Raw genomic sequence first — 24168 nt, 5'->3', positions numbered from 1 at the left:
TGGGGTTGATGGGAGACCCACAGAGTTCAGGCATACAAGGTTTTGGCGATGTGACGTTAAAGCCAACCTCCATCTCTCTGTGCGATCTTTCTCCTGAATCTGAACACTAACAACAAACCAGCACATTATGTAACAAGTTATGGTCAATGCTCTTCTTCTACCAGTGCTTCTTTGATTTCTTGTTCTTTCTTGTCGCCCCAGAAAAATCCAGATTATTATTGTAATAATTTCACTTCTTAAGTTTTTTAAATTATTTTGGACAGAGCGCAACCTAAAACTCAATTTAAGCTTTCATGATATGAATAGAATAGAAAATCATCATAAACTTGATGATGTTCTATTCCAGCCTTTCTATTCAACTGACAGTCATGTTGGATTGAGGTGATGTGTTTTTGTGTACGGCATGAAAAAGCCAAAAAGGGCAGCCTGTAGTGATGGAACAGCTGGCTGAGCTCAGCGAGCTGTGAATTAACTTGTGACCTGTTTGGGATTATCGTTAGGGTTGTTGATAAAAATGAGTCATTAACACAGCTGAAGCTATCTGCACCATTCATCTCTAGAACTTGTAACTAACGAGGGAAGAACGTACTTTCATTTAACTTGCAAAGAAATTTTCACTGGATTCTAATTCAATGAAATACCTGCAATATAAAGTATAAAGACAAAATTATAAAATATATATGGTACATAGTTCACAGATTTTAGTAAATTTGTTTTGCATTGTAATGGAGTACAAACTACAAAGTTGAGCTTGTGGGTGTCGGCTGCAGGTTTAGTACCTGAGCTGCATGCCGGTGCTCCAGGAGCAGACGTCCTTGCGCAGCAACAGGTTGTTAAGGGTAACAGCGTTGATGCAGTGGAAGAGCTGCCGGACCGCCTGACCTATGATCTCAGGGTCCAGACCGTGGTCTCGCATGATGTTGTGGAACTGCCCCAGCTGCTTGATCAGGGCCTGCAGGGTGTAGCTGGTGGGGCCGTCGGCGTCCATGTCCATGCTGGACGAACGGTTCCTGTAGCCCATCGGCTTCACGCCTGCCAGGCTGGGGATGCTCTCGCTCTCCAACATGGCCGACACTGGATGGCAAAACAGAAACCAGAAAAGGAGTTCAGACATACAAAGAAGAACGTTTATAGAACAGATGGGAAGGTACAGACCTACACCAGTTACACAGCAACAAAATGATCTAGAAAAACACAGGATGGTGCTATACAGACTTAGTTCCTCCAACGCTTGTTGTTTTGTTCTCCAGTCACTTTGTGGTTTTGGCTTTTCTCCATTTAGACTCCAGAGTTTTCAGATCTTCAATGAGGTTGCAGCTCCAGGTACGTTGAGGCAGTCTTGAGCAGCACTTTGCTGCCGAAGTTGCTCACTTTGATCTAAACCATGAATCCATGTTTGCTGTTAGCTACTTCAATTCAGTTTTACTTTGCTCACTCCAAGAACATCCAGCTGATTGTGGTTGAATTCCTGCAGCAGCTCAGAGACTCTTTTGCTTTGGTGGAGAGTATGCATTCGCCAAAAAAAAAAAAACCCCTCCAAAACTCATCTTTCATCAAGCTCTGGACCGTCTCTTAGGTTTAGTCTTCGGGTCAAATCGAAGACTAAACCCAACTCATCTGTCCACTGATAACCGTCCTGCAGCTCTGAGGGGATTTTTTAGCCTGCCTTTACTCTGTTCGACTTAAAGACTTCTGGTAGATAAAAATACCTTTAATAACGATGAAGTTCACACTGACCACAGCTCTGTGGTTGCTGTGGTAACCACTGTGCACAGTCCGATAGCAGAAAGTCACATGATGACTCATATGGGGACGAAATGAGTCAGCTGCTACCTCAGAGTGACGTAGTTTCTGAAAAAAATTCCCCAAGTGTTCAACAGAAACTCAACGAAAACTCAAACCAGCACAAAACAGGAGAAGAGTGGGACTAGAAGATTTCACCATGGGGTTGTTGTGATAACCTGCTTCTTCCTCATGTTATGACACTTGACCAAACACTACAAATGACCGCATTTATCATTTAGTTTAGCATCTAAATAATGCTTCGGTTCCGTTTCGTGCTGCTCTCATTACACAATGATGGTTTTGCTGGACGGTAAACCCCATTTTATTTTTCTGTATAATTGTAACAGGACTTCTTGGGCGGCCCTCAGCTCCTTTGATGATGCGGTTACAGCAGTGAGTTAAAATAAGTAGTTCAGCTCTGAATTGAGAACACAGAAATGTTTCCTTGGACAGAATTTGGTTTGGTTGCACCATCAACCTTTGCATTAATGTTTTGGCTGACAGCAGATGAAACAGCAGCTACTAGTGTGGCTCATATCTAAAATGTCACTGCAACAGAGAGCAATGATCTGTGAAAGCCAAACATCTTTGACAGCCACTCACTGACACGCTGCATGTTTTAGAAGACTGAAAGTGATGTCTGCAGATTCGGGTTGTGGTTAAGTCACTCAGTTTTTCATATTTAACAACAGAGATGAGGCTTAATGACACAGCTGTCCTTGTCATCATTTTATCCTGTTGGCTCCAGAAGTCTTTATTTTCACTTCTTTTTTCATTTACCACCAGACTTCTGTCCATCTGGTTTAAACACACTAACGGATGGTTTTGTCAGCTGTTTTCAGCACAAACATGTTTGTGTTTCTCATAAAGGGACTCAGGAGGAAAGTACCTCTTTCCCCACAAATGACTCTATACCCACTTCTGTCGGTATGTCAAGCAGCTGACTTTCTCAAGGAACAGAGTTACATCACCTGAACACACAGTCAGCAAAGTCCAGCATGTTTTCATTTTGTCAACGACTCACGCAGAAATTAAAATGCAATTTTCCATTTTAAACGTGCACAATTTTACAACCCTGGTGAAAAAAAAGGTCAAACAATATATTACTAGCTTCCACATCCTTAAAGAAAACAAACGCAGGGTTTTCAGATTAAAGATTAAAATTCTCACAGACAGGTTAAACATCCCAAACATGTAGTAGAAAAATGTGAAATAACTCTTCAAGAATTTTGTAAATGAATCTGCTGCAACAGGAGAAAGGCCATATCTCGAACAGTTTCTAATCTCTTTCTCCTGGCTGGATATTTATCCTTCTAGAAATCTGACTGATGAATGCAACTCATATTGTTCAGGACATTTGACCATCCAGCAAGAGAGGAGCTTTGCAAAGTTTTCTATAAGGTCCCGAGCTCTTTATTTTTAACTATGCTGAAATAACACACCAAGCTGAACGAGAGGCACTAATTAGAAAACCACATAAATATTTCTTTAAGCAAAATATAACCAATGCATCGTGTGCATCTTGCAATTAAATGCATCAAACCACAAAATTCTCCTTTTTGGTGTTTCAGGCAAACTCACCGATCATGGGTTGAATGATGCCTTCTGCCACTTTGATGAGTTGCTGGTAGATCTGGATGGAGAGATCGCTCAACACCTGTCTGTACTCAGCCAGGTCAAAGTTCTTCAGACAGTGCTCGTTCTGTTTGGGCGTGTTCTGTGTCATAAATGCCTGATAAAGAAGATGTCAGGATGTGAGAGTGGATAATCGCTGCTTCTGTCTGCTCATTCATTACAGATATCGATCAGGTCCTCACCTCCTCACCGCTGTATTGCTTCAGACAGTGAAGCAGTCGGCTGGTGTTGGCCAACCAGAAGGATGTCATCTCAAAGTCATCGTTGTTCTTCTGCAGAATGAATAAAAGGACTTTCAAAATAAAAGAACCTGTGTGTGGAATCAGACAGGTGGGCTGTGGCACCAACCTTGAGGACCTTCTTGATTGCGTTGATGGTGGAGGTAAGCAGAGACTCCACCTTCTGGTCATCATTGATGTAGTCAGCGTGGCGGATGCACATGAAGAGGATGTAAGCTGGCAGACAGGGCACCGTACCAGACACGTTGTTGGGGCGGATGTCTGAAATCACATGTTTGTAACCATGCAATGGGTGAAAAAACTCTGGTTTTATTATCCTGAGGACATGCATCCTGCTGTTCGTCTTGTCATCACATATTTTCAACTTCACCTCCAGCTCAACTTTAGTGACAGTAAAGCCGTCACTGTGAGGAACGTTGGGGAGCTACAGAAACAGCTGGAAACCAGACAGCTTCTTGTGTTGCTTTTTCTAACTACCAAATGCCCGATTTAATAAATATTTAAGTTAGAATATTTGTTCAGAGCTTCCGTTCTAACTTCTGAAAGCTGTGGGAGAAATCTTATCCAGCATGCGCTTTGAACAAACGCAGTCTGAGGTGGATGGGAATACCTCACCCACAATATGAAACCTCATGTAAGATAGAAAAACCACATGAAGCTGGGGCGATGTTCTTACCATTGATCAGGGTCTTGACCAGCAGCGCCTCGTTCTCCTTGTTGTACTCCAGCATCCCCTCAAAGTCCTTCTCCTTCCTCTGGACGGTCACCTGACGTATCAGCTCAGGTTTGGACCTGCTGCTCTGAGCTGCTGCTTGAGCAGCTGAAAAACAGACACATGGACACACACACACACTTAGCCTCTGACCATCAGGTGCAGCTCTACAGAGCAGCTTCCTGTTCTCCTGTTACCTTCCAGCTCCTGGACCTTCTTCATGTAGATCTTGAGCTGCTTCTTCAGCTTCCTCTCGTTCTTCTCCAGCTTCTCCACCAGCTCTTTGAGATCCTGCAGGAAGACACAGAGCAGCGTCAGAAAACAGAAAACAGGCATCAGGAAGGGAGTCCGGCAGCAGCGGCTGCTGCAGTATTGCTCACCAGGTTGTCATTGGTGAGCCGCGTGATCTCCTGCTGGACGCTGTACTCCACCTGAGCCTCTGGAGACAGAGACATCATGTAGCTGAGCTTTTCCTGCTTATCCTCGATGTCACCCTTCAGCAGCTCGATCTGAGTGTGAAGGGCCTCCAGCTCGTCTTTGTGCTGCCTGGACTGAGTCTGCAGCTGAGCCTCCAGCAGCCTGGCAGGACCGGGAGGACCAGAGTGTTACTGACAGACACCGAAAACAACAAAACACCAAAACAAACAAAAACACAGCAAAACACCGCACAGACAGATCAGTGGTGATACAGCCAATGTGTGAAACATCCTCTGAGGACTAAGACACATTTTCATTAACCTTCCCGTGAAGTAACATCACACTGAAGGTTCATGATGAAGGTTTACTTTGTTTGTTTTATTTTAGAAGTAATAATTTTATGATTTTTGCTCTAAAAGTTGCTGAGTCAGCACTGACACGTGAATGTGTGACTCACTGAGTTAATACTGATGTTTGTGTATTTTAAATTAATGGTGTCCTCTTCTTCAGGCTGCATGAATATTAAACTGCATATGATTCATCAGCAACTCTCAAACATATAAAGAGAATATTGAGGATAATCGTCGCCTTAAGCTGAACCATCACAGCTGCTTTCTGGGCTCATAAACAAACTTCAAATCCAGATTGAGTTCACATGGCGGATTTTACTTAGGAGCTGAGAGCATCCTCATATTTCACACACTGGGTGTAACAGCGGCTCTTCACGAACAGACTGAGGTCCAGAACATTACAGAGATGATTTTTTTGAAATGAAAGGAAGCAGAGGAAATGAGCAAACAGAAACCTGGCCACTTGTTTGAGGCCCTGGTAAGCCAAGCCCAGCTCTCCGTCTTCATTCAGGTAACACCAGTCCTGATGGTTACTGGTGTCCAGCAGCAGCAGGCAGAGGACACAGAGAAGCAGATAAAAGCAGCATGTGAGGAGCAACGCAGCGAACAGAGAGGAGGGAGAGCAGCAGAAAGGTTAGTCGCTACATAAACAAGAGAAAAACCACAACTTCAGCTGCTGCCACTAAAACACTGTTAGAGCTACACTCGTTATTTGTGATGATCACAGCCCTGTGTTTTGGTGGATCCTATGAAAAAGGAACGGCACAAAGGTGTTTTATTTTAACCCAAATCACAATCACTTCTGTGGGACTGATTTTGGGGTTTTTTTGCACTTTGAAAATGTAACACGTGCACACGAGGAGATATCAGACCAAAGACTGAAATCAAAAATGGGGAAATTCATTTCTAGAAACACAACTGAACAGATTTGATGTGACTAAGCGAGATGAAGTGCAGTGAGACGGTGCTGGTTCAGCAGGAGTGTCTATGATGTCTTCTGAAGCTACATTTCTCCTATATTGGCTTCCCCTCATTGGCTCCCTGTTTAATCCAAAACTCAATATTGCTCACATACAAGGCTTTAAATAATCAGGCCCCATCTTCTCTTAATGACCTTGTAGTACCATTAGAGCACCTCGCTCTCACACTGCAGGCTTACTTGTTGTTCCTAGAGTATTTAACAGTTTTCCTCTTCAATGGAACCCACTTCCATAGAAGAGCTCAGATCAGCAGTGATCATGCTCGACATGAAGTCAGATCAGTTTTGTTTTCTCGGAGTTTGTGAAATTTCAAGTTGTCAGAACAACCGTCCTTCTAGAGACAGCAGGGGAGCTGGATGTGGCCCAGATGTGCAGAAGGAGCCGAATTTAAACCAGCTGTTGGTTATTTTGTTTGTTGTCTTCTTTTGTTTGTTTCTGTTTTGTGGTTTTGTTTCTGTGTTCAGAGGTAAGGAGCTACCCGCTGATCGTTATGTAGGTTTGGGAAAAGCCTCAAAGTCTTGTGAGACTCTCAAACTGGACATTAAAAATGAGTAGAGACTGAAAATGTGTGAAGGAAACAGAAATGTGATCTGTTGAAGCTTCAGCACAGCTGACAGAAGTGAATGACACGAAGTCTGCGACAGACAGTCCGCGTGTCCGGCAATCTGTCGCTCTGAAATCTGATTTAAAGTCTCAGAAAGTTTCAATTAGCAGGATCATTCATTAGAGAAGAAAAGAAGGATTTTTAATCAAATACTTGAGAACAGCCAGAGCAAAGTACAAAGAGTGCATTCAAAGCCTTTTGTGTCAACAACTAAAGAGGAGATCAGCTGACGTGACCTGTATAGAGGATCTCTTCTGCCCAAATACCTCACTGTGGTAAAGCTGGCTGGTTTCGGTTCTTTAGTCACTTACTTTTTGGACTCACACAGTCCATGGTAAGCTTTGAGCGCCTCCTCTTTGTCCACAGGCTCTTTGCTGTTGTTCACCACAGGAGTAGAATCAGTTTCCTGCTCAGACACAGAAAGAGCATGTCACATCACCAAACAACAGCTCACTGACCTCATTTTAATATCACTCTAACACACAGACAGTTGACACATGAACACGATAAATTCATATACATCCTCAGCCCTCTGACTCATCCACTGCACTGCAGACTGTGCGTTTATCTGAAAGCAGTGGCAGCAGGTGAAAGACTTCATCAAGAAAAATGTCTAAAGCAGAATCCAGCCCGTTGCTGCAGCCTCGTGGGAAGTGTTCTCTCACATTTTCAATCACTGAGCCAACTGTTACTGAGCCTAATTATCGGTAATATTAAAACATAACCTCACTTCATAAATAAAAGTCTTAAAATCCTCCCTTTGAGCTGAAACTCCATTTTCTGTTGGAATCGGGCTGGACAGCGCTTCCCATCGAACCTTGAGGCCGCAAAGCCTGTTTATACTCATGTCTGTATGTGGAAGTAGGTCGAACAGTGGCAGTGAGTACACCACTGTGCAATATGAGTTAAATATCAAATGATTCAATATTGCATCACTTTGCAGTGACCTCATTACTTTTGAACAAGGAGGAAATAAGCAGATTTCCACCTCTGTGAAGCTGAAAATCCTCTTCTGTTACTACCTAAGGGCAAACCACACGGTTTGTCTTTGTTGTAATAGTAATAATAAAGATAATGATAGTTTCCTTTAAAAGAACCTTCTGTCACAAAAATCGTATTCTTTGACAAGAGATGACCGTGTATGAGAGCTGTAATCACAAACAGAAACACCACAGAAAGAAATTGTCTTGGCTGCCTTTTAAAATGCTTAAACTGACCTCGCAGCCAAAGCTTATTTCACTTTTCTAGACATGCAGACACGCTGCCAACACAAAGCTGAGCTTCTACACTGATAATGTGTTTTACCAGAGAGAACACGTGAAGCTTTGCTCCACCTATAGTGTGTGGAGTAGCATGATGAATAACAAATACAAATCTGGCCTCCTCATAAGGATTAGAACTTTGTTAATGCGATACCGTTGTGTTCAGGCTCAGGATATTCTCGTTCTTCTCCTGCAGCTGGGCCGCGCTCACAATCTGCGTCCTGAGGATGAGGACTTCCTCCTTGCGAGCATCCAACTCCTCATTGGCTGATTTAAGCTGGCTCAGCAGCAGGTTGTAGCTGTCCTGTAGCTCATTGGATGAGCCGTTCTGTGAGGCTCGCTCAGCGACCGTCTTCCTCAGCTCATTCAAGTCGTTCTTCAGTTTCTTGTTCTCCGATTCCAGCTCTTGCCTCTGCAGAGACACAAAGTTCACCGTTTAAGTTTTAGACGTTGATTTGTTACACACTAGCTTCATCTGAAAGGACAGAGAAGAAGTCCTGATGCCATGAAATGGTTTCAGTTTTGTACCTTGAGATTATTGTAGGCCAGATCAGCCGTCTCCTGCTCAGAAGTGGAGGGCCTTGACTGAGAGCCCTAAAATGAAGGAAGCACAAAGAAAAATATCAAAACCTGATTCATTTCCTGCAGATAAAAACTCAGAGGAAACAGCTGAGCCCCTCTGACAAATCCTTGCTCAGTCACCTTTCGCTTGGCCAGCTCCTCCATCTTCTCCACTGTGAGCTGCAGTTTCTTCCTCTCCTGCTCCAGCTCTCGGACTCTCTTCTGCAGCTTCATGAATAGACTAATATCCATAGCGGCCTTGTCTATCCCCATCTCCTGCAGACCAGCATGATCAGAGCTAGCATTTAACACACATCTCTGAACACTGAATCATCCAATTGTACTCTTCATGAAGTGACTCAGATTTAAAACCAATGTTTTTCTTTCATTCAGATCACATCAGCTTAAAAGAATAACTGGATATCCTGCAGCAACACATTTGAACAAACTTGCATGCACTTCTGGAGAATCTATAATCACACTTCACCCACATCATTACTGATTTAAATCCTGTTAGTTAAACGTCACTGTGTTGAACAGTTTTTCCTTCTCTGGCTCTTTACTTGTGTGATCTGATGCCTGCTCTGTGCAGACAAAGTACAAACTGACTCACGTCCACCAGCTGAATGGAGTCCTCGGTGTCTCCAATCTCTGAGGTGGAGACAGACGGGTAATTAGAGTCCGACTCCAGGCTGCTCTGATTGGACGGATTCCTCGTGTGGCCAGGCTGGAACTGCAGGATGACAGGAGGAAGAAAGTCACCACAGACGTACTAAAGTCGCTGATATAAAAGGGGAAAATATAGACTGAAGGTCTAGGAAGAAAAACTAGAATAAACCATAAACTTTTAGAAAACTTCAGAAGTTCTCAGATATAAAAATTCTGAGAACATCTGAGTTCAGATGCTGCGACGATTGTGTCGTAGAGCTGTAGGTTTTTAAGTCCGTTTCAACTCTAACCTTTCCCGATGCCTTCATCCTTCTGGTACTAACAGTTTTCTTACTGATAAGATCAGACTGCAAAGGACACCTCGATTAGTTTATCCACTACATCTGTGCAGGGATCAACCTTACAGTGTTCTCATTGCAATTTAACACTTTTACTTAACAAAATATTTTTTCTTTTCATAATGGTGTTATTAGAGTGTTCTCATGAAGCCTTTAGGTCCCAGGATATTTTTCTGAATGAAACAAAAACTGAATATGATCAGTTAGATCTCCACAGATGTGAGCACCGAACTGAACAACATCCAGCTCTCTGCTTCAAACACACTCGGAAGAACTGTGAAATATCAGCCTTTTTTTTGTTTGAAAGAAAGAAAAAGATATTTTCACTTCTCCCAATTCAGAACTCTAAACCAGAGAATGACTAAAGGACTGCACCATGACCTGGAGTTCATTGTTGCCCTCCAAATATAAACGTCAGTGTGTGAGTGTGTTTGTGATGACGTCTCTCTGAGGTCAGGAGGTCACCTTGTTGAGCGACATCTCCTCCTTCAGGTTGTCATATCTCTGCTCCAGCCTGGAGAACTCTTTGAGGAGGTTCTGGTAGCGCTCCCTCTCCTTATCCAGCTCCGACTGCAGAGACACACTGCTCACTTCCTCTGAAACACACACACATCCATCAATGAACGGCAGCTTTCAGTGAGTAAAGCTGTAAACTCTTCACAGCCTGCTTCACTTCAAAAGAAGCTAAAAAAAAGTTCCCAAACATGAAGGTGCTAAATTCACGTCGATGATAAAGCTCTGAACTGTAACTGAATGTTCTAATTGTGCTTGCTTTAAGTTCTATAAATGCTCCATAAGAAGATACACTTAAACACTTTCCATTTAAAACCAGGAAGGAAAAGTCCATCACCAGGACACAGCAGGTCCATCACGAGAACACGCTGAGCTGTGGAGCTTCCTGTGGTTTCAGCAGTAATCGCTCCACTTGGATAAAAACAAACAAAACTAAATAACTAAGTAAATAAATTTGATGCGTCTCCAGTCTGGTTTGTTTTTCCTGCACTGCTCGCTGCCACCAGGCTGAAATAATGTGTGTGTGTGTAATTATACATCTTTGTGAGGACCAAAAATTTGACTGTTACTATACTTGTCGTGTCGGGCATTTTTGAGACTCAAAATGTGGTTTTAGTCTCAGGGTTACAGTTAAGTTTGGGCTAACCATAACCTGGGTTAGTCATTCATTTTTTGATGGTTAGGGAAAGAATTTTTGTCAATTAGATGTCCTCACTAAGACTTACAAGGCAAGGTGTGTGTGTGTGTGTGTGTGTGTGTGTGTGTTATAGTCATCTTTTAGTCTCTGAAACTTTTCGATTTTATTCTGCTTCCAGTCGGACTTTGACTGAATTCACCTTCGTTCCTACTTCCTGTTTCCATTGGCCACTGAGAAGCAAGCCTGTAGGAAGGCATCAATAAATCATTGTTCGCAGCTTAAAGACAATCACAGAGGAAAAGTGACTCACTCGGTCTGACTCGTGTTTCCTGTTGCAGACAGAGAGACTCTTGTGTGAGTGTGTCGCTTGCACGTATGCTCGCACACATCTTAATCCAGGTGTGTTTTCCAGGTAACCTACCTTCTGTGCTCTTTGAGTGCTGCAGGATGCGTCGGTTCATTTCCTCCTTCTCGCTCTTCAGCAGGGAGTTTTCTCTCTCCAGCTCATCCACCCTCTGAAACACACACACACACACACACACACACACACACACACACACACACACACACACACACACACGTCGCTGTGTGCCGGTTTTACAACAGTAACACTGAATCAGTTTAAACACCTCTGATGAGTCAAAGCTGGAACAGCGAGCACACTGAAATCCCACCGAGGAAACTTTTCTGCAGTGAATACTTTTACTTTTAATACTCGAAGTAATATTTTCTGATCATATTCCTATAATTTGACTTTCACTGCAGGACATTTTCTTGATGAGAGTATTTTTACTGTGCAGTATGAGCACTTTTACTGCAGCAAAGCCTCTGAATTCAAAATCCTGCTCCTCACATACAAGGTCTTAAATAATCAGGCCCCATCTTATCTCAATGACCTTGTAGTACCATATCACCCTATTAGAGCACTTCGCTCTTGCTCTGCAGGCCTACTTGTTGTTCCTAGAGTATTTAAAAGTAGAATGGGAGGCAGAGCCTTCAGTTTTCAGGCCCCTCTTCTATGGAACCAACTTCCAGTTTGGATTCAGGAGACAGACACTATCTCTACTTTTAAGATTAGGCTTAAAACTTTCCTTTTTGCTAAAGCATATAGTTAGGGCTGGACCAGGTGACCCTGAATCCTCCCTTAGTTATGCTGCAATAGACATAGGCTGCCAGGGATTCCCATGATGCATTGAGTTTTTCCTTTCCAGTCACCTTTCTCACTCACTACGTGTTAATAGACCTCTCTGCATTAAATCATATCTGTTATTAACCTCTGTCTCTCTTCCACAGCATGTCTTTATCCTGTCTTCCTTCTCTCACCCCAACCGGTCGCAGCAGATGGCCGCCCCTCCCTGAGCCTGGTTCTTCCGGAGGTTTCTTCCTGTTAAAAGGGAGTTTTTCCTTCCCACTGTCGCCAAAGTGCTTGCTCATAGGGGGTCATATGATTGTTGGATTTTTCTCTGTATCTATGAAGCGCCTTGAGGCGACTTTTGTTGTGATTTGGCGCTATATAAATAAATTTGAATTGAATTGAAAATAGCCGGACAGGACGTGTGCTGTGTCTGTCGGTCTGTCTCCCTCGCCCACCTGTGTGAGGTCCATCTTCTCGTTGATATGCTCCTCCTCCATCTTGTTCCTCAGGGCATGCGCCTCCTCCAGCTCCTTCCTCAAGTGCTCCAGCTCTTCCTCCAGCGACCTCACCTGGCCTCCGTCCTCCTGCTCACTGCGCAGCAGCTCCAGCTGCTTCTGCAGCTTGTTCACTTCTGAGCCCAGCGAGGTGTTTACCGTCTGTAGCTGCTCGTTCTGAGTGCGGAGCTCTTTGGACTGAAGCAGGTGAAGCAGCAGTGAGGTTATCATGTACATCACAGCCTTTGTTACAAAGTAATGTGCACTGGTCCAATACTTCATCATAACTCATATTTATTGTTGCTAATCAACGACTTAGACCTGGATCGTTATATCCTATTCATCAACATGTTTGCTGCACACAGGAGCTCACACGTGATGATTATTAAAGGATTATAGTAGAAAAAGAAAAATAATTGTATTTAACAGACTTTTCTCCTGTGTGCTGATTTTAGATTTAATTATTTAATAAGCTCTTTACCCAAAATAACTTCACTGGAATCATGTGAATCTGCTTCTGCTCATCTTTTTGCATAGTTTTAAAACATGATTCAGAGCATCTGACATTAGTCCGCATGACTGTTCACAGACAAAAAAAATACAAGTAAAAAGCATTTTAAAGCAGTATCACTGCACAGGAGAGGACATGAGTGGAAACATTATGTTCGAGATGTTTGGAGAAACGCTGTCTGTGTGTAGTCACGTAAACATAACGTCACAGATCGACTCTGATCTATAGGTTTAATTAAACAGGTGCAGTTTGTGAACTTGCACCTACACTTGCTTGTCACTAGGGGGAGATGTGGTGTACTCTGATATACTGTCCACTGAAGACACTTAACAGATCTTAGAGGAAGCTGGTGTTGGGTGGGACAGTTCAAAGTCTTATAAAAACCCACTTTTGTATCATCAATACACATTTCTGTTTATCTACCATCTCTTCACTCCGACGACCTAAACTAAAATGACCTTTATGCACCCCATGTTCACATTATTACAGAAGCAGCGTGGACACCAACTCCTGAAGCTGCTGCTCAGCTAAACCTTTAGAAGACTGAATATTATCAAATAGGACGACCTCCATTTTAATACAACTCGGCATGTTTTATTGTGTGTAATTAACAGACTAGCTTCAGAATAAAAACACGCTTGTTGGCGTACCTGGTCGTCCATTTTCCTCTGCAGCTGAACGATCTTGTTCTCCATGCCCGTGTTGAGCTTCTTCAGGTGCTCGGCAGAGCGAGCTTCGATCTTCAGCTGCTTCAGCTGCCGTTTGGCGTGCATGCGTCTGAAGGCGCACTGGATGGTGATGGCAGCGTTGCGTGCTCGTCTAAACTGCTTCCTCTGCATCCAGCCGCGTACATTCTTCTGGATGATCATCGCCTTGTGATGCAGCAGGAACTGTAGAAGCAGATGTAGGAGATGGTTGGAGGACTAACAGCACGCACAGACACACAAATCCATTCACTCAGAGCGTCCGCCTGACCACATTCCTCCTTTAACTTTGTTTCCAGTTTAATGAGACATCAAAAACTGAGCCGCGTCTTCCCAAAGAATCGGCTTTAAGACTCGAAGTTCATACAGAGTAAAGAACGGGACAGAAAGTCCAACGATTACATAACAAACACATAAATTTATGAACACATGTCCCAGCTCCATTCAGGGGTTTCCTGTAAAGAGGAACTTCTCTTTCATCCACAGCTGCTTCATGAGGCACTTAAAAGCTGCATGTTTAACACTTAACATCCATGTTTGTAGGAGCAGATTTTCATATTTCTGCTCACGGCTTCATGAAAACTTCAGTAAAGTTAGACTCAGTGTTTAATGAAGCTGTTTTTATTTTATGCAGATTTCTGTCTCTGTGCTTGTTTATTTGCTTTTTTTTTTTAACACTGCAGTTTTGTCGCTGCTAACACCGAGCAGTGATGGCGGCTGTACCTCTTGGTAAATCCTGCGGGTGAACATCCCTTTGGCGTACGCCTGGATGGTGACCACTGCGCGTCTCACTCTCAGAAACTCGCGTCTCTCTCTCACCATGCGGCACTGCTTCTGACAGATGATGGCCGCTCGTGTCTGACGCAGGAAGTCAGCGTACCTGCAGGACGAACATTCATTAACATCACTACATGATTCGCTGCAATGTGACCTTAAACATGGCGGCGGTGAAGTTTCAATTTCTGATTGGCTGACACAAAGAACTTGAAAATAAAGAAGCATGGATTAATTTGATCTTTACACAGTAAATTAAAACAGTTTAATTCTGGATGATCATTAATTATATCGGCTGATTGAAGTTTAGCTCATTTTCTAGCCTCTTCACTGAATCACTCACAGAGTTCCTGGTGTGGGCTCACCTGCGGGCCATGTATCCTCGGCCGTATCTCTGCAGAGTGACGGCCATCTTGCGGATCTTGCGGTATCGGATCCTCTGCAACCAGCCTCGAACCGTCTTCTGGATCTTGATGCAGGCCGAGCGGAACCTGTCAGTCCGGAGCTTCTCCAAGTACGCAACCTGACCCGCTCGGAAGAAGATCTTTGTCTTTCCAAACTGGAACATGTCAGGCTCCTGAAAGACGGATTTAAACGAGGGTGAGGCCGATTAAATCAGAGTAATTACCAAATAAATAAATGTGTGAGACATGTGGAAGCACACACGAAAGAATCCCTCTACATGAAATGCAGACAAGTTTAATGACATTTTCGTTAAAGTTGACCTAAAAATTTGGTGTGCAAAATGTGAATAAAAGCTTTACAAACAACAAATTATTAAGCGTTGAAACAGAAAGTTTATGTTATATTTAAACTTACAGGCTCATTTTTATTTAGGTAGAAGTAATGTGTTTCCCACCTTGATCAGCGTCTCCAGCAGGTTTTTACACACCAGCTTCTTGTCTGCTGTCGTCATGTCTGATTTCTTCATCAGGACTCGATACCTGTTGAAGAAATCTGGGTATGTCCACCTGGAGGAGCGACACACAACACATGCGGGCATCAGTTCTGTGAACTGTGATTTCACTTCACGTCGTGTTGGTTAAACTGTCAAAAGCAAGAGTTCTGTTTCTCGTTCGCATGACTGGTTATTAGATTTCAGATCATTATGGCGGCACAGACTTCTCCTCAGGCCTCGAGGAAATGGAGCAGACAGACAAGCAGAGAGCTGCTGGATTTTCCTACCGCTCTGACCATGAAACTTAAACCAGGTGAGGGGTCACATGATTGAATGACAGCTGAGCTGGACTCACCTGGACGGATACCCGGCCGCGCTGATCCGGATCGTCTCCAGGACTCCACAGGCTCTGAGTTGCTGCACCGCTCGCCGCGAGTCAAACCTGCAAAACAAGAAACGCGTCAACCCTCCCAAAACAGAACGATTTTAAGTCCCGCAGCCCAAACTCTTCCTCTCACCTCATCCTCTTCATCGGGACGGCAGCAGAGTCAGCTCACAGCAGACTGAGTGAGTTGGTCAGCTGAGAGCCGAGTGGGAGTCAGACATGTGACTGAGGCGCTTTATTTAATTTCCCCGCGCTGACACAGAGCGGTTTGTGCTGAGCAGCATCAGCAGACACAAACACGATGACAGCTGACAACTGAACTTAGCTGAAAATGTTCACAGAAATGTGATTGTTTTCAGAAAAATAATAATAACACGGCTGTTTGTAGTCGGTCTGAATCCTAAAAATGAATCCTGTCATTACTCAAATATAAACCAACATCGGCACAGTGCACAGAAGAACCTATTTTAAGATTAAGTGGAGAGGATTAACAGACTGCTACTACTTCTTCATCATCTACTATTACTACTACTTCTAGTAACAATAATAAGAATCTTTTGATGTAAACTATGCAGCATTAAGTTTGCGAATTAATTTGAACTGATGGACATCTTTTAAGTAAATTTGCATGTTTATTGTGAGGCACACGTGTTGTTCCTGGTGTGTTTGTGACTTGTAGGAAAACGTGCTTTAGGGGGAATCCCTTTGGTGTAAACATTCTGCGGCGCTGCTCGCTGTGACGGCCGTTAGTGAAACATTTATTTTTGAAGTGAGCTGTTGTGGAAGAATGCGGCTCGCTGCGTTTGGAGAGAGAGGAGCGGTTTGGCTACTGGTTTGGTTCGGGCTGTTTTTTGGGTTTGTTTTTTTTTTTTGCTTGAATAAATAAAAATTTAGTTGGAAGTGGATCCTGTTTGAGCAGGTCGATGTTCTCACGCCCATGCAGAACCTGTTCGTCATGACCTCTGTGATATCAGACCTGCTCGTCCTGTTGGGCTGCGCCACAATGAACTCGTCAGCATTTTGAACTGACTCAGCGTGTACAACCTCAGATCACTTCCTTTGATTCAAATAGAAAACGAGACGAGCTGACTCACGAGAAGGCCTCTTTGAAGTCGTTGGGTTTGATGCAGCGCACGTAGTGAGGAGTCGTAGCATTCAGGGTGTCCATGAGCAGATGCAGAGACGTCCGGAACTAAAAACACAGAAATGTGTGAGAACAGCAGCAGGAAGCACCACAATGCTCCTGAAAGTCCTGCAGAGCTCACCTGATGCCCCACCGTCTTCCTGTGCTCTTTGTTCGGAGCTTTGGGAACCGTCTTCAGCGCTCGGACATTCACTCTGGCAGACTTTGCAGGGGTCACGTCGTCTTTGTCACTAAACAGGTCGGCGACGAGCTGAAACTGAGGGGAAGAAAAAAAAAGGAAAGAAAAGGAGGTCAAAGAAATGTGACATGCATAATCTTAAGATTCAGGTTCACCAGTTCATCAGAAACAAGCAAATTGAATTCCTGCTACACTAACAAACCCAGATAAAAGTCAAATAAACCAGCAGGAAGGACAAAATGATTATTTGTCATCACAAATTACAAAAATGTGCAAAATGTGCAGCTTAAACAGATGACGCGGAGCTGGAGTCTCTGATCTCACAGGAAGAAAGTCCTGGTTCTGGTTCGTACCTGGCTGGCCTTCAGGATGTTGATCTGCTCCTCGTAGACGGTGTCTCTGTTCTTTTCCAGGAAGCCATCACACTGATACTCCACCTGCAGAGAGGGCAAGCTGAGCGTCAACCATCAGATGAAGATGAGCAGACGGACTCAGACTGTAAACTCACAAACCAACGCAAAACGCATATCTAGATATTTCATAGTGATCATGATCAAGGCTTTATTTAGTCATTCTAAGCTTGACTGTAAGTGTGAAAGGAGACCTGCCCAGGGTGTATGCTGTCATGTATTTTAAAATACACCCTATTAGCCAAAAGGACCTTAATACGATTTCTCCAATTCTAGATCTGTCCAAGTGATGTAAATATGAAACTTTTCAATGTTTTTATAATGTGATAAACAGCTGGACCACAGCCTGAGGAGACTGTTTAAGGAATCCGCGTTCCTGTGAAGTGAAACCCTGAGGACATGAGAAGGACTCTTTTTAATACCCTCTGCAGGGGGTGAACGTCCTCGGCTTTAATCTGTCAGTGGAGACAACTCTGCCTTCAGATGATCACTTTCATTCATTTCCGCCCCCAGACTCTGGAAACTTTAAAGCTGACCTATTCTGCTTATTTTCAGCTCTGTTTTTCACTCTCGCTGACATCCTGTGAAGTTCTGTAAAACCAGTAAAAAGATCGGGTTTCCTCTGAGAGTACAGTGTTTGGATACTCAAACTCTGAACCTCATCAAACAGCTGGTGGAGGAGTCCTTGGCTCACCTTATCAGCGAAGTGTATGATAATGAAGGAGATGTTGGACATGCGAGGTTTCTGGAAGTGAGCGCTGCTGGAGTGCTTATTGTAGAGCTTCTGGGCCCAGTTCTGATCCGTCCCCTTTGGCACCTGAAACACAAACAGATTACACAACAGCTCATGGAGGAGATCTATTCAGGCTACCTGAGCGCTGAATTACACATTTACTTCCTCCTCCAGTGCTGTCCCACATTATCATCATAACTTCAAAGACAGAGAGAGGATGAATAAATCATCAGCTCTGATCTGAGAGATTTACACCAGATAAACACACAGATAAGCACCAGAGAGGTGCAAGAAAGTGCAGCACTCAGCAGAGTTTCCGACACTCAGTCTAAACACGGCAGCAGCTCGGGAAAACTGGAGCAGATATGAACCCCATTTCATCACAGCCCTAAGAGTTAGGGCCCGAGGATCATCAAACTCTAAATATTACAGGAAAGTTCTCCATCTTACATTTTCCACACAACCCATTAAAAAGGACAAAGTGTTTGCAAGCGCTCAAAAAAATAAGGCAAGAATAAGATTATAAGCAGATGTCTCACGTCTGTGGAAAAACGTTGTTTTTATGAGTGATGAGCTCAAACTTTCAATCTAAACAAAGCATATTTGATACATGAAACTAAGTTTCCGATTCCAGGACACGAAAATGAAGCCAGCATTGACGCCAAAAACCGCACATCCTCCAGTGTCCACTGGAAGCTCCAAAAGTGAACAGAAATCAACAGTTTTGATCGCTACGACTTATTTTTTAATAATAATAATAATAATAATAATAATAATAATAATAATAATAATAAATTGCATTTATATAACTTTTTTTCGAGACACTCAAAGCGCTTTACAATGCCACTATTCATTTACTCTCACATTCACACACTGGTGGAGGCAGCTACAGTTGTAGCCACAGCTGTCCTGGGGCAGACTGACAGAAGCGAGGCTGCCATTTCACACCATCGGCCCCTCTGGCCATCACCAGTAGCTGGTAGGTGAAGTGTCTTGCCCAAGGACACAACGACCGAGACTGTCCGAGCCGGGGCTCGAACCGGCAACCTTCAGATTACAAGGCGAACTGCCAACTCTTGAGTCACGATCGCCCTTTTTCTCCTTCATAACAACTTTACAGGGAAATGGATGGGTGGAAATGGTTGGTTCATTTATAACTCACCTGTTTAAAGTTTGCACTATTAAACGCTGTCTGTAGTCGTTAGCTGTCTGTTATTCTTCACCTCAGCTAAATAGTCTCTGAACTGGACCTCTGGATTGTTTTTGTGCTGTTGGAGAGTTTTTGAAGAAGTTTGAACTCTTTATCGCTCTAGCACAAATGGTAACAGAGTTAAGGTGACTTAAAGAGCCTGTATAAAACAGGCCAGCTACCAGGTGACGGTTTAAAAATAATTATCGGATCATTAATATGTAAGGAAGTCTGAAATTCAGTTCATGTGAGCGTAGCTCTAGGATTTCATTATTTACCGGCATTTGTGGATGCAACAACCAAGCTAGCAAGCTAGCTAGCATTAGCTTATAACTTAACATTTCCTTCTGGCTCCAAAAACCCGTTAATAGTGCCTTAATCCCCACGAGGTATCGAAACGGCATGTTTCACAAAAGTGCTTAGACAGTGTAAAATGCTGGATGGATAAACATTTTCTCAGCTTAATGAAGAAAATACTGAAATTCTTGTTTGTGCTCCGGAAAAGCATACAGCTCTAATACTGGACCCCTGATCTTGGTCCATTAGCCTTTTATGCCAAGTCTTCCATCAGGAATCCTCAGGGTAAATTTTGACTCTGGTTTTACTTCAGATGGTCACGTTCAGTCATTCATGTTTTTATCACTTAGTACTACTACTACCACTACAATATGTCCTAAGTAGTATTATCTCACAAGCAAAACTGGAAACTGTTATTCATGCTTTTGTTTTTTCAAGGTTGGATTACTTTAACTCATTATTCACCTGCTTAAACAAAGCATCACTGGAACATCTGAACATCTGTACAGAACACTGCTGCCAGACTTCTGACCAAACCACCAAAGTTTTGTCACGTCACACTGCTACTCGTCCAGCTCCAAAGTACGCGTTAAGATCTTGGTTCTCACTTATAGGGCTCTGAATGGTCAAGCACCAGCATACATCAAATAACTTTTACACCTGTATGTCTAGCAGGTCCCTAAGGTCATGTGACCAAAGCCTGCAGGTCGTACCATGTACAAGGTTGAAAACGGAAAGCGACAGAGCTCAAAAGCAGCACCTGGACTCTGGAAGGTTCTCCCCTTTAGTTTGAGTCTGCAGACTCTGTTGAGCTGGTTAAAAAGCAAAGCAAAAAACTCATCTTTTTAAAATGGTTACTTTTTTTTTGTTCAGCATCCAAAGACAACTTTGAAGGCTTTCCTTGATTCCATCCTTTAGTAGAGTCAACACAGCAGTTTTGCGTTCTTTTTGTGTTATGGTTTTATTGGTTTTGGAGAAAAGAACTTTAATGTCAAAATCACAAAAATATAATGTGTGTGACGGTCAGTCTTACTTTACACTCCTCGTCCAGCAGGTCCAGGATGCCGAGCCGAGCCTCGATCAGGTCGATACACGGCTGGTTATCAGCAAAATCGATCAGAGTCCAGGGGATCTGCTCCTTCATGTACTCCTCCTGCTCCAGCTTGAACACATGCTGAGGACGTAGGAGGATAACAGTTTGAATCAGTGAAATCCTGAGAGGTGTGGCAATTTACATTAAAGTTCATCAGAAAACTCACAGAGTTGAACTGCTGCTGGAGTTTCTCGTTGGCATAGTTGATGCAGAACTGCTCAAAGCTGTTCACCTCAAACGTCTCAAACCTGATGAAAAACCACAGACACCTTCTTATCCAGGTCAACAAAACAAACAACAGCAGGTGAAGCAGGTGGTTAGACGCAGGGCTTCGTACCCGTAGATGTCAAGGACTCCGATGAAGGAGTGCTGCTTGGTGGACGTCTGCAGAGAAAGGTTAATGTGCTCTACGATCCAGTCGAACATGCGGGCGTAGATGTGCTTGGCGAGGGCGTCGCGGGCGTTGGTCGCCTGCTTGGTGGACATGGTCTTCACGTACGTCTCGGAGGTGGTGGCAAGCTTCCTGTGGCAGAGCCAGTGCTCCATCTGCTGCAGCTCCACACCCAGCAGGTTGCAGAAGTGCTGCAGGTGGACGTCCTTCCTCTGAAACACGAACAGAGTCAAAGTCAGAGCGTCGATAAAAGCTGAGAAGAGACTGAAAGAAAGGCCATAGATGTACCGCAATGTGGCAGGACTCCCCGTCTCGGTCCGAGCAGATCTCGACGTTCCCAAGATGAAGGATGGACGCAATGACTTTAAAGATGCTGTTCTGACTGCTCTCCTTTATACCTGTAGATCAAAAACATGACTGAAGTGTCTGTTTATGGGAGTCACAGGAGGGCCAGCAGGTCTCTGTTAACGCTTCGCTGCATCTGAAACCAGCACATGGTGAAAGCTCGACCATCAGCGTCACACTACAACTGATCCAGAGTCTGAGTTCTTACTACGAGCATGGAGACGAAGAGCAGTTTTAAATTTAAAATCCTTTTACTTGTTTTTAATAGCAGAAAATGGTCTCATTGTCATGCATGCATCCCACATCTTAATGTTAAGATGAACCACCAAACATGGTGTTCGGGACAGACTCGTGACTCTTACCCAGCAGTGTGAAGGCCTCTCTGGTCTTCTTAAAATCTTCGGCGTCATTCACGCCCTCGATGAAAATGTTTTCGCCTAGAGACGTGTACGTGAAATCCTCTGCACTGGCTGAGGGAGGAGAGAAAGAACCGATCATGAGACGAAAGTGAATATTTACAGGCAGAATAAATACTGACTGAACTTCCACAGCAGTGAGCTGAATCCTGGTAACATGAAGAAGCAGGAAAAGACTTCAACCTTAACTCTAAATACATTTTTTTGTTCAGAGATGAAAAATGATCATTTTTAGACCAATAATCCTCAAACGATTTGACCCTGAGGCCGACTTAAAGAAGCGCAACTTTAGACTAATACTTTATCCCATTTAATAATAATCGTCCAACCTAAACACAGCTCCCAAACTTTTGACTCACTGAGAGCGAGGTCTTTGAACTCCGGTAAGCTGGCAGAGGCGCAGAGCTGGTAGAAGATGTGATAATTCCTCTCGTCCTCAGCCTGAGAAAGAAACAAACTCTTTACACAGATGAACCAATCAGGTTCAACCAAACATCCTGAGCGAGTCTGTGAGACTGACCTGAAACACGACGCGGGACTTTTCCAGCAGGTAGGTGCGCATGTTGGCACCGATGATGTGGTAATGTCTGTTAAAACCGATCTGGATGTACTTTCCAAAGCGGCTGCTGTTGTCATTGCGAGTGGTTTTTGCATTTCCAATCGCCTGATGGAAAAAGAGACAATATCATCCATGTTCTTTAAAACTGTGCAGCAGCTCCTCCTGCTGCATGGATGCAGTTTTATTTCATGTGAAACAAGTCGCTGTTCTCCCCTCCGCAGCCAACTCCGGACTGCCTACAGCACGCTCCATCGAAGTTTTTGAGGTACAAAGTAGATTTTTCTCTACTTCTATTCTCTGGTGTACACCTGCTCAGTACTAAACCTCCAGGATATCGTTAAAAAAAAAAAAACATTAAAAAAAATAAATAATTCTAGCAGGGGTCCTGAGATGCACACCAAGTCAAGGGAAATGGGCCAATTCACACAATTTTTTAAATCCATGATTCTCTGACTACAAGGTGTTTGGAAGGAGGTTTATTTAACCTGCAATTTGGCAATGGATATAAAAAGAAAATTAAAGTGCTGTTGGCATCGTAATATAATATGAAACAAGGCTCCGCCCACTCACCTCCATAATGGGACTGGACGCCAGAACTTTGTCCTCCACGTTGGTGTCGCTGGCTGATCCGCCCACCGTGGCAAAGAACCGCATGGCGTACTTTGCAGAAACCGTCTTCCCTGCTCCGGATTCTCCGCTCACGATGATCGACTGATTCTTCTCATCTCTGACAAACACCACAGATGAAGAAAATGAACCACACCACCTCTATGGTCACAATGCAGGACTTTAATTCGTTCTACTAAAGTTAGCAGATGCTTGGCCCTGAGAGAACGATGAAGAATAACAACAACAACAACAACAATATTAACTGATGTAAATACTAAATTATTCACTTTTCCATTTGTTTATCAAAATATTTGGATTACAGTCTTTAACTTGTTTGCAAAATGCAACGATTTTAAGGTTTTTAGGCTTTTTTTTTCTTCCTTTTTTGTTAAAATATTTAAACTTCTTTTTAAAAATTTCAGACTTGTCTTTATAAATATTAAAATTATTTCAATTATTGTAGTTAATGAATTTTAATTTCCAAAATATAAATCTAAAAATGATTAATTTCCTTTTTCTAAATATGCCATCAAAGCACAAATATATGTCTAAATACATAAATCTCATATTTAAAAATGTGAATCTATAACTTTATGTACATAGATATGAATCCTTCAGGTGTTTTCCAAGAATCACAACAAAGAATTTTTATTGTGCAAACTGGACAAACACTGAAAACACAGTTAACTGAGACTGTTGGGAAGAAATATTAGAGGATTCAAACAAGTTTAACCATAAACCCCAATCTGATTTTCATTTTGTACAATAAATTATATTTGTGATAATACATCCACTTACATTAGATAACATGAATATTATCCAATGTTTCTGATGAGAACCTCTCAAGCAGCTCATATGAGTTCTCCTGAAACTGCTCCAAGTCACAAAAATACTGGAAGTAAATTATAAAATGAAATTATCTGCATCCTTTACTTGTGCTCTTAGTTTGAAGGTTATGTAACAAAGAAGAAACTGTCCCTCTCTCAGACGGTTGTTAAAGTATTGTGAGTATGCCGCTTCCTTAAAATGAATAAATAATTCATTGAGATTCAGCTGAGAGTAGAATCGGCTAAGATGTTTCACAGCAGCTCTGGAAACACTCTGCAGATGCGAGTTCCACATGGATGCGAGTTCCACATGGATGCGAGTTCCACATGGATGCGAGTTCCACATGGATGCGAGTTCCACATGGATGCGAGTT

At 43.1% G+C, this 24168-nt stretch overlaps 1 protein-coding gene across 3 annotated transcripts in view; it reads right to left on the bottom strand.

Annotated features, from left to right (window-relative positions):
- The window catches only part of myo5b (myosin VB), a 66953-nt gene that overhangs the window by 3522 nt on the left and 39263 nt on the right, over positions 1-24168 (bottom strand). For 2 of the 3 annotated variants that reach the window (XM_005748411.1, XM_005748412.1), the window contains exons 5-37: positions 22929-23085; positions 22320-22463; positions 22159-22240; positions 21746-21853; positions 21327-21436; positions 20985-21250; positions 20814-20895; positions 20588-20728; positions 18030-18152; positions 17279-17362; positions 16869-17003; positions 16698-16795; positions 15574-15660; positions 15180-15291; positions 14686-14897; positions 14270-14426; positions 13493-13732; positions 12293-12529; positions 11124-11217; positions 10018-10148; positions 9159-9278; positions 8687-8821; positions 8513-8578; positions 8139-8396; positions 7034-7128; positions 5594-5671; positions 4752-4950; positions 4569-4662; positions 4336-4479; positions 3769-3920; positions 3603-3692; positions 3367-3517; positions 780-1074 (exon numbers count right to left, since the gene is read on the bottom strand). In XM_005748411.1, coding sequence (XP_005748468.1) covers positions 780-1074; positions 3367-3517; positions 3603-3692; positions 3769-3920; positions 4336-4479; positions 4569-4662; positions 4752-4950; positions 5594-5671; positions 7034-7128; positions 8139-8396; positions 8513-8578; positions 8687-8821; positions 9159-9278; positions 10018-10148; positions 11124-11217; positions 12293-12529; positions 13493-13732; positions 14270-14426; positions 14686-14897; positions 15180-15291; positions 15574-15660; positions 16698-16795; positions 16869-17003; positions 17279-17362; positions 18030-18152; positions 20588-20728; positions 20814-20895; positions 20985-21250; positions 21327-21436; positions 21746-21853; positions 22159-22240; positions 22320-22463; positions 22929-23085 — 4677 coding nt within the window. The remainder of the gene's footprint in view (positions 1-779; positions 1075-3366; positions 3518-3602; positions 3693-3768; positions 3921-4335; positions 4480-4568; positions 4663-4751; positions 4951-5593; positions 5672-7033; positions 7129-8138; positions 8397-8512; positions 8579-8686; positions 8822-9158; positions 9279-10017; positions 10149-11123; positions 11218-12292; positions 12530-13492; positions 13733-14269; positions 14427-14685; positions 14898-15179; positions 15292-15573; positions 15661-16697; positions 16796-16868; positions 17004-17278; positions 17363-18029; positions 18153-20587; positions 20729-20813; positions 20896-20984; positions 21251-21326; positions 21437-21745; positions 21854-22158; positions 22241-22319; positions 22464-22928; positions 23086-24168) is intronic. The other variant, XM_005748414.1, reaches the window with a different exon arrangement.

The sequence above is a fragment of the Pundamilia nyererei genome, unplaced genomic scaffold (assembly GCF_000239375.1).
Source record: "Pundamilia nyererei isolate P.nyererei 1_Seehausen unplaced genomic scaffold, PunNye1.0 scaffold00221, whole genome shotgun sequence".
Lineage (NCBI taxonomy): Eukaryota > Metazoa > Chordata > Actinopteri > Cichliformes > Cichlidae > Pundamilia > Pundamilia nyererei.
This window is presented reverse-complemented; position numbering and strand designations above follow the sequence as displayed.